The sequence below is a fragment of the Danio rerio genome, chromosome 16, assembly GCF_049306965.1.
Source record: "Danio rerio strain Tuebingen ecotype United States chromosome 16, GRCz12tu, whole genome shotgun sequence".
In the NCBI taxonomy this organism is placed as follows: Eukaryota; Metazoa; Chordata; class Actinopteri; order Cypriniformes; family Danionidae; genus Danio; species Danio rerio.
The window spans coordinates 1,649,515-1,660,000 of record NC_133191.1 but is presented as its reverse complement, the minus strand read 5'-3'; the positions used below and the strand labels follow the sequence as shown (position 1 = coordinate 1,660,000).

At 36.4% G+C, this 10,486-nt stretch overlaps 1 protein-coding gene across 2 annotated transcripts in view; it reads left to right on the top strand.

The window, feature by feature from the left end:
- The window catches only part of ascc3 (activating signal cointegrator 1 complex subunit 3), a 260,712-nt gene that overhangs the window by 207,659 nt on the left and 42,567 nt on the right, over positions 1 to 10,486 (top strand). For both annotated transcript variants that reach the window (XM_073925683.1, XM_073925682.1), the window contains exons 28-31: positions 28 to 173; positions 2,329 to 2,449; positions 3,559 to 3,701; positions 9,381 to 9,518. In XM_073925683.1, coding sequence (XP_073781784.1) covers positions 28 to 173; positions 2,329 to 2,449; positions 3,559 to 3,701; positions 9,381 to 9,518 — 548 coding nt within the window. The remainder of the gene's footprint in view (positions 1 to 27; positions 174 to 2,328; positions 2,450 to 3,558; positions 3,702 to 9,380; positions 9,519 to 10,486) is intronic.

Genomic DNA, 10,486 nt, shown 5'->3' with positions numbered 1-10,486 from the left:
GTATTTACTTTTTGTTTGGCTTCACAGGTGAAGACCGAGGGCCGGTTCTTGAAGTCATTGTGTCCAGAACCAACTTTATTTCATCGCACACCTCAAAAACGGTCAGAGTAGTAGGACTGTCCACCGCGCTGGCTAATGCACGAGATCTAGCCGACTGGCTGGGCATCGGACAGGTTAGAAAGACCACTGCGATATACAACCTGCAATATTTTACAATTGAACATGTTTTTGATCAAACAAATGTTTTTCTTTATATATATATATATATATATATATATATATATATATATATATATATATATATATATATATATATATATATATATATATATACATAATATTATATTATATTAATATGAAGAGTTTAGACGCAAAAATCTCTAAATGCCATCTGAGATTTTTCTGTAAAATGAGCATTTTATCATGTTCCTGTGTGTATGTTCAGTAACATTAGTTTTGTGGCAAAGAATAAGTCCTTTATCTGGTCTTTAAAGTTTAATATCTCAACATAAACAAAAGAGGCTGAGAAAAAAAAAAAATTCAATGGAAATTTTAGACGGCACTTAGAGGTTTTTGCATCTGAACTCTTCATATATTATTTATAAGTGCGTGTCTAGGTTATGATATGTAATTTTTTGTAACTGTCCAATGCAGCCCTTTTTGTTCCTGGTTGGTAGAAAGATAGATAGATAGATAGATAGATAGATAGATAGATAGATAGATAGATAGATGGATGGATGGATGGATGGATGGATGGATGGATGGATGGATGGATGGATGGATGGATGGATGGATGGATGGAGGGAGGGAGGGAGGGAGGGAGGGAGGGAGGGAGGGAGGGAGGGAGGGACGGACGGACGGACGGACGGACGGACGGACGGACGGACGGACGGACGGACGGACGGACGGACAGACAGATAGATAGATAGATAGATACTGTAGATAGATAGATAGACAGACAGACAGACAGACAGAGAGACAGGCAGGCAGGCAGATAGGTAGGTAGGTCAATAGACGGATGGACCGATGGACAGACAGACAGGTAAATAGGTAGGTAGGTAGCCCGTTTGATAGACGGACGGACTGACGGATAGATTGATAGATCGTTAGATAGATAGATAGACAGACAAACAGACATACAGACAGATAGGTAGGTAGGTAGGTAGGTAGGTCGATAGACGGACGGAGCGATGGACGGACAGACAGGTAAATAGATAGGTAGGTAGATCGCTAGATAGACGGACGGATAGATAGATAGATAGATAGATAGATAGATAGATAGATAGATAGATAGATAGATAGATAGATAGATAGATAGATAGATAGATAGATAGATAGATAGATAGATAGATAGATAGATAGATAGATAGATAGATAGGTAAGTAGGTAGGTCGGTAGGTAGGTAGGTAGGTAGGTGGGTAGGTAGATCGATAGATGGAAGGACGGACGGACGGACAGACAGATGGATGGATAGATTGATGGACATACAGTCAGATGAATGAATGGATGGATGCATGGGTGGACGGATGGGTGGACAGATAGATACAGTAGCAATTTATATATATATATATATATATATTATTGTATAGTTTTAGGTTCAATTCTCCTTCCTCTTCTCGAGTTTGCTATGATTTAATAACAATTCCTTCAGTTCAAATCAAGCAAGAATTCTTGGTCCCCAAATGCTGTATTAGCTTTTTTAAGTTGAGTTGTGCATCATAGATGGCTCTGCTTTCAGTGGAATCATGCTTCACTTTCCCCTGTGATGATTACGTCTGAAACCAGTAGAATAAGCATATTATCTGTACCACTGTATTAACCATAGCGTCATTATCATCCCGTTTCCATTACAGACGGCCGAGCGAACGTTCTGTCAGTCGTCCTATATGCGTATGTGTGCTCACAAGGGTCTATAAATAACCAGCAGCCCTCTCTCTCTCTCAGCGTGTAGCAGCATCGGTGGTTATGTAAACGTTGTTTTACTATTGCTGAAATGTCACCCTACTAGACAGACGGGGAAAGCAAGGGCTGGGGGTCTCCATAAATCTGACGTGCGCTGTTTGGACTGAGGCGCGTCCCTAGCTGCCCGATCCATTATCCGGCCCTTTAAATATGTGCACACACGCACACAGGTCCGGGCCACTTGTGTGAGAGCGCGGTTGTGGGACAGGGGACAATGACGGGCTGTAATTACCCCCAGATGGGCCACTCTGTCAGGCACACAGCCAGCTGGGCACTCCATCTCTCGCTTTATTACAGTCTTTCTCACTTTCTGGCCCTGTTTTTGTGAGCCCGGCCTTATTTATCTCCTGTCTGTCTGTCTTTCAGGTGGGACTGTTTAATTTCCGGCCCTCTGTTCGCCCGGTGCCATTGGAGGTTCATATTCAGGGCTTTCCGGGGCAGCATTATTGCCCTAGAATGGCCACCATGAACAAACCAGTATTCCAAGGTATAATGCTGGAGTAATATGCAGGTTTGCTTTCGAAATGCAATAGATTTGTGTAACTTTGATCGTACCTTGCTCTACAATTTCATGTGTGCTATAATAAAGGGTAGTGAGCATTTAAAGTGATCAAAGCATACTTCACAGTTGAGTTAATGCTATTAAATAACACACGTTCTTGTTTTAGGACAATTTTTTTGATCCACTTTTAATGTTTTCTAATATTTTCATGTGCTGATTAAAGGAGACAACACATTTGTAAACATAATAGTTTTATGACTCATTTCTAATAACTTCTAGTTATTTTGCAAGATGCTGTAGTATTCAGCTTAAAGTGACATTAAGAGGCTTAACTAGATTATTTCGTTAACTTAGGCAAGTCATTTGGACAAAGTAACCAATCAAAAAAGGGGGCTAATAATATTGACCTTAAATAAAAATAATAATAATAATAATAATAAAATTGCTTTTATTCCAGCCAAACTAAAAGAAACGTTTTCAAAAAAAACTATTATATTTATTTATTTATTTATTTGTTTGTTTATTTTGATTTATTTATATATTTATTTGTTTATATTTATTTATTTACTTTTATTTATTTATTTATTTTGTATTCATGTATTTTATTTTATTTTTATAATTTATTTATGTATATTATTTTTACTATTTATTTATTTATTCAATTAATTTAATACATTTTTTATTATTTATTATTATTTACATTTTTGTATTTTATTTTTACTATTAATTTTATTATTTACATCTGTGTTTTATTTGTATTATTTATTTTATTTGATTATTTATATTGTTTTTAATATTTTTATTTTTGTATTTTATTTATTTTTTATTTTTAATATTTATTTATTTTATTTTATTATTTGTTTTATTATTTATTCATTTAATTTAATTTTTATAATTTAATTAAGTATTTATCTATTTTATTTTTATTATTTACTTATTTTATTTTTATAAAATTTTATTTATTTGTTTATTTATTTATTTATTTATTTATTTACTTACTTACTTACTTACTTACTTACTTACTTACTTACTTACTTACTTACTTACTTATTTACTTATTTAATTTTTCACTCTCTGTTTCTTCTGTCCTGCAGCAATCCGTACCCATTCTCCTGCCAAACCCGTCCTGATATTTGTGTCGTCCCGTCGGCAGACGCGGCTCACAGCTCTCGACCTCATTGCCTTCCTGGCTACTGAAGATGACCCCAAACAGTGGCTCCACCAGGACGAGAGAGAGGTCAGATACAGTATCATCCTCAACTCCCTCATTACTTTTTGTCCAAAATAATGCTTCAGCACATGCATTTCTCTCACAATATCCCAATAACTTTTTCCCAAAGAGAATGCCTTTTGCTTTTCTCTTTCCATCCAAAAAGATTAATAATAATAGTAATAATAATTGTAATAATAATTAAACACCTAATCAAACACTCCAGAATCAACTCATCAGAATGTTAGAAGAGACTCCAAAACCTGAAGTTAATGGGTCAGATAAGGGAGACATCAGAAATATGTATTGTTGGTGTGCCTCCAGGAACATGGTTGGGAAACACTGGCCTTAATGGGTTCAAAAATGGTAAAGCTCAATTGTTTAACTGTAGGAGAGACGTAAATGAGAATATTTTTGTTCCTTTAAAGATCATGCTTGTAATTTTTAACATCAGTACGTTCCATTGTGAGTTTCTCCTGTGTGTTTTATTCCTCTTCTCTTGCTGAAGAAGCTCAGTATCTGTTTAACGGTGATTACAGTACGGCTCAGCGCAGCTTCTAGTGCAAAAGCCTGTGTCATCTCTCATTAAATTCCTCTTTCCGTTCCACTCCATGCCTTTGGATCATTTCAAGATGTGAACAAACACTTTTTTTTTCGTTCTCTTCTGCTCGCCCTGTCGCAGATGTCTGCTAATATTTTCAAAGCTCTCGATTAGAGAGCTGGGCGGCGGAAAAAAAGGAATGCTTTCGTCTTTCCAATCACAAAGTAATCACGTAAAAATTGCAGCCTTACGGAGGTGATAATTCCTTTAACAGCTCACGCGTGATTGGTTACATCAGAAATACTTCAGAAAAACATAAACACACATTCATATCGGCAAACTGCAGAGCTCGGAGATAAGTCCAGATGATGAGCCCCTTAATAAATCATTTAGGGTGCATCCGGAGAGTACTGATAGCGCTTGACTTTTTCCACATTTGTTTATGCTACAGCCTTATTCCAGCATGGATTAAATGAATTGATTTCCTCAACATTCTACACACAATCCCCCATAATGACAATGTGAACACAGAGTTTTTGAAACCTGTAAAATCACATGTACATCAGTACTCACAGCCTTTGGCATGAAGCTTTAAATGGAGATCAGGTACTTTCTGTTTCCTCTGATCATCATGTTTCTGCTTTATTGGAGTTCACCTGTGCTCAACTCAGCTGATGGACATGATCTGAAAAGGCTACACCTGTCTATATAAGGGCCCAGGGTTGACAGTGCATGTCAAAGCACAAACCAAGCATGAAGACAAAGGAACTGTCTGTAGACCTCCAAGACAGGATTGTCTGGAGGCACAAGGCTGGGGAAGATTACAGAAACATTTCTGCTGCTCTGAAAGTTCCATTGAGCACAGCGGCCTCCATCATCCGTAAGTGGAAGATGTTTGACCACCAGGACTCTTCCTAGAGCTGGCCGGCCATCTAAGCTGAGTGATCAGGGAGAAGAGCCTTAATCAGGGAGGTGATCAATAACCCGATGCTCACTCTGTCTAAGCGCCAGCGTTCTTCTGTGGAGAGAGGAGAACCTTACAGAAGGACAACCATCTGTGCAGCAATCCACCAATCAGGCATCTGTATGGTAGAGTGGCCAGACGGAAGACACTCCCCGCCTGGAGTTTGCCAAAAGAAGGACTCTCAGAGCATCAGAAACTAAACTCTCTGCTCTGATGAGACTCAAACTGAACAGTTTGGAGTGAACTCCAGGCGTTACGTTTGGAGAACAGCAGGCGGCGCTCATCAGCAGGCTAACAGCATCCCTACAGTGAAGCATGGTGGTGTTGGCATCATGCTGTGGGGATGTGTTTCAGCAGCAGGAACTGGAAGACTAGTCAGGATAGAGGGAAAGATGAATGCAGCGATGTACAGAGACATCCTGAATGAAGACCTGCACAAGAGTGCTCTCTACCTCAGACTGGGGCGACGCTTCATCTTCTAGCAGGACAATAACCCAAAGCACACTGCCAAAATATCAATGGAGTGGCTTCACAACAACTTGTTGAATGTCCTTGGTGGCCCAGCCAGAGCCCAGACCTAAATCCTATTGAACAGAGAGATCTAAAAATGGCTGTACACTGTCGCTTCCCATCCAACCTGATAGAGCTTGAGAGGTGCTGCAAAGAGGAACGGGTAGAAATACCCAAAGACAGGTGTGCCAAGCTTGTAGCATCATATTCAACAAGACTTGAGGCTGTAATCGCTGCCAAAAGTGCATCAACAAAGCATTGAGCAAAGGCTGTGAATACTGATGTGATTTATCAGGTCTTTTACTTAGATAATTTAATTTAATAAATTAATAAATAAATAATAAATTTACAACAATTTCAACAAATCTTTTTTTCACTATCTGCAGCTCGTTTGCTTATTTGCATGTGTTTTGCGAATATGCATGTGTGTGTGTGTTGTGAAATTGTTAAAGATATTTTCTCAGTTTGTTAGTGTTTTGTAGTAAGCACATGTTTTCTTAAACTTAAGCCACCGTAATTATCTCTCTTAGTGCGATTTTTAGAGTGATAGCTGAGCCAGAAGTGAAATGTCTTTGGCGAGCTGTTGATTTAATGGATGTGTGTATGAGTAAAGCACACATTGGCTTTGGCTGTCTGTCTTGTGTTTATGAGGCGGCTCCTGATGATAGTGCTGTATTTTTCTATTACACTGATCTGCAGGCCCATAAAGCATGTGTTTTATGAGCACAGCCTCAGTCTGCCCTGTTAAAGAGCCAATAAAGCACATTAACACATGCAGAGAATACGCTATGACTTCTGCATATGTGTGTGGAGCAGAGACATGAGGATTGAAAGAGTAGTTCACCCAATTAAAGCATCATAATTCACTCATTATTTATTATTTTCAATTTGTTAAATCTCATTCATTAATTTTCCTTCCGCTTAGTCCCTTCATTAATCAGGGGTCGCCACAGCGGAATGAACCACCAACTTATTCAGCTTATGTTTTACGCAGCGGATGCCCTTCTAGCTGCAACCCAGTACTGGGAAACATCCATACACACTCACAATCATACACATACACTTTGGACAGTTTAGTTAATCAATTAGATTAACGGGGGGAAACCGGAGCACCCGGAGGAAACCCGCGCCAACACGGGGAGAACTTGCAAACTCCACACTGAAACACCAACTGGCCCAGCCGGGACTCGGACCAGCGACCTTTTTGCTGTGAGTCGATCGTGCCGTCCGGATCCTATATCTTCTGCCAGAATTCAACAATTTGGTTTTACCTTTTTTTAATCCATTGTGTCTGGTAAAGCATTTTTTAGTTTAGCTTAGCATAATTTATTAAATTGGATTAGACCATTAGCATATTGCAAAAAATAAATAAATAAATAAAAATGTTTTGATAATAGTTCATTATAATTTATAATATAATAATAATAATAATAACAATAATAACTCATTCATTTTCTTCTTAGTCCTTTATTAATCTGGGGTCACCACAGTGGAATGAACCGCCAATAATAATAATAAAATAATGTAATTTATTTAATATTTATTTGAATGTTTGTTTATTACTGAAATGTTGATGATTATAATAATTTATATGTAATCGTGGTGCTTTTATTTGATTGATTGTTGCTAGTGCTGTCAAAAGATTAATCGCGATTAATTGCATGTATACATTTTGTGTATGTAAATAAAAACTATTAAAATATTATATATATATTTATTTATTTTTGTATATAATTTGTATTAGATATACATATTTTAATTTATAAATATAAAAAGAAAACTATTTCTTAAATAAATGCATGTATTTGTGTTTACGGATGTATGTGTGTGTATATGCATAGATTAGGTCAAAATTATTCGCCCTTCTGTGATTTTTTTTTATTTTTTATTTTTGTAAATATATTTATTTTCAGATTTCAGGAATATTTTTTTCTTCTGGAGAAAGTCTCATTTGTTTTATATCGGCTAGAATAAAAGCAGTTCTTAATTTAATAAAAACAGTTATAAGGTCAATGTGATTAGCCCTCTTACACAATAGTTGTTTCAGTGGTCTACAGAACAAACCACTGTTATAAAATGGCTCGCCTAATTACCCGAACTTAACCTTATTAAGCTAGTTAAGCCTTTAAATCTCACTTTAAGCTGAATATAAGCATTTTGAAAAATATCTAGTAAAATATTATGTTATTATCACGATCCTTTAATATGACATGAATATAAATTTCCAAAAGCATTATTTAAAGTGGACTTCGCAATTCTGATTATGTACGGTTCATGCATGAACAAATATAATACAGTGGGATTTTAAGCTATTTTGAAGTTTGACCCAAAACCGAAAATGCCACCTTTAGCTGATCATTTTTAGAGGTCAAAATTTGATGCATCCCTACTAAAATCAAACTAAATTAATATGAATTCTGAGTTTCCATGCATGTGATTTTCATTCATGCTACTTGTGTAAACTGACAAATAAGCATTTCAATGTAATTGGCATCATTGCCATAAAGAAAATTAAGTTTTACCAAAATAGCGAAACCCTTTCTTGGTTTTTTGAGTAGGCTTGTATAATGCAGCCCTGTCAAAATGTTTCTGTCAATGTTTTCAAAAAAGTTTGAAACTCTTAAGCAATACTAGTTTTGGATTATCTACAGAACAAACCACTGTTATATAATGGCCTGCCTTATTACCCGAACTTAACCTTATTAAGCTATAGCTTTTTAAATGTGAGCTGAATACTAGTGTCTTGAAGATTATCTAGTCAAATATTATGTGCTGTCGTCATGGCAAAGATAAAAGAAATCAGTGATTAGAAATTAGTTATTAACACTGTTATGTGCAGAAATGTGTTCTACATATAAATGCTGTTTTGAAGCAACGTGAGGATGAGTAAATAATGAGAGCGTTTTGATTTTGGTCTGGCCTGTGGTTCTCCGCATGTGCTGATGTCTCCAGCATTCAGGCTGTGTGTTCCAGTGATATACGGGACGTCCCGCTGCTTCCCTGCACTGGAGCGTGTAACGGCCCGAGTCCCTGCTGTTTGACTGACAGCCGGCTGCCTTTAGCTGTCCATCCAACAGCGCTTCCTAATCTCCCTCCATTTATTCCCACTCTTCCCTGTCCCGACATTTCCATCTCTTTTCTTTCTGTTTTTTTATATGTACAGTTGAAGGCAGACTTATTTGCCCCCTGTATATTTTTTCCCCAATTTCTGTTTAACGGAGAGCAGATTTGTTTTCAGCACATTTCTAAACTTGACAGCTTTAATAACTCATCTCTAATCACTAATTTATTTTTACTGTGTCATAATGACAGCACAGAATATTAGACTAGATACTCGAATTAGACTAGAATTCAGCTTAAAGTGACATTTAAAGGCTTAATTAGCTTAATAAGGTTAAGTTCGGGTAATTAGGCAGGCCATTGTATAGCAGTTGTTTGTTCTGGAGACAATCCAAAAGAAATATTGCTTAAGGGGGCTAATAATATTGAGCTTAAATTGCTTAAAAACAATTAAGAACTGCTTTTATTCTAGCTGAAATAAAACAAACAAGGCTTTCTCCAGAAGAAAAAATATTATCAGACAAACTGTGAAAATTTCCTGAATCTGTTAAACATCATTTCAACTGTATGCTCTATCCTGTGAAGAGTGGTCAAGCAGCCAGCTTTTCTAATGTCTAATGTGTTTTTTTAGATGACTGACATCATCGCCACCATCAGAGAGTCGAACCTGAAGCTGACCCTGGCGTTCGGGATCGGGATGCATCATGCAGGCCTTCACGAGCGGGACAGGAAGACGGTGGAAGAACTCTTCGTCAACTGTAAGATTCAGGTAAGCTCTAATTCGCAAACATTCCCTATTCTATCTATCTATCTATCTATCTATCTATCTATCTATCTATCTATCTATCTATCTATCTATCTATCTATCTATCTATCCATCCATCCATCCATCCATCCATCCATCCATCCATCCATCCATCCATCCATCCATCCATCCATCCATCCATCCATCCATCCATCATCTATCTATCTATCTATCCATCTATCCATCCATCCATCCATCCATCCATCCATCCATCCATCCATCCATCCATCCATCCATCCATCCATCCATCCATACTTCCATCCATCCATCCATCCATCGTTCTATCCATCTATCTAAGTGACTCAGTTGTGTATTATCCCAGCTAGATGTGTGTGAATACCTGTCAGCTGAGTGAATGTATGTATGAATCAGTCATGAAAGATGAATTGATTTATTTGAACAAATCCAAGTGAAACATTTTTCTTAACACAGCGTGCTGTCTCTCGGGTTTAGTCTCTCTCTCTCTCATGTTGATATAATGCAAATGTGATATTTCACACATTGATATACTGTAGTAGCAGTGAAAACAGTTTAGCATGTGATGCACTATTTCTTCAAATCAGTCTGGCATGCATTTGTGTTTATTTTTATTTATATATACATTTATATACATATATATATATATATATATATATATATATATATATATATATATATATATATATATATATATATATATACATATATATACATATATATATATACATATATATACATATATATATATATATATATATATATATATATATATATATATATATATATATATATATATATATATATATACTCACTTGCTGTTTTCAAGAAACGACTAAAAACTCAACTATTTAGTCTCCACTTCACTTCCTAATCTGCAATTGCCTCTCTGGATATCCCACTAACTGTACTTTAAAAAAAAAAAAGGGGGGGGGGGGGGGGAATATATATATATA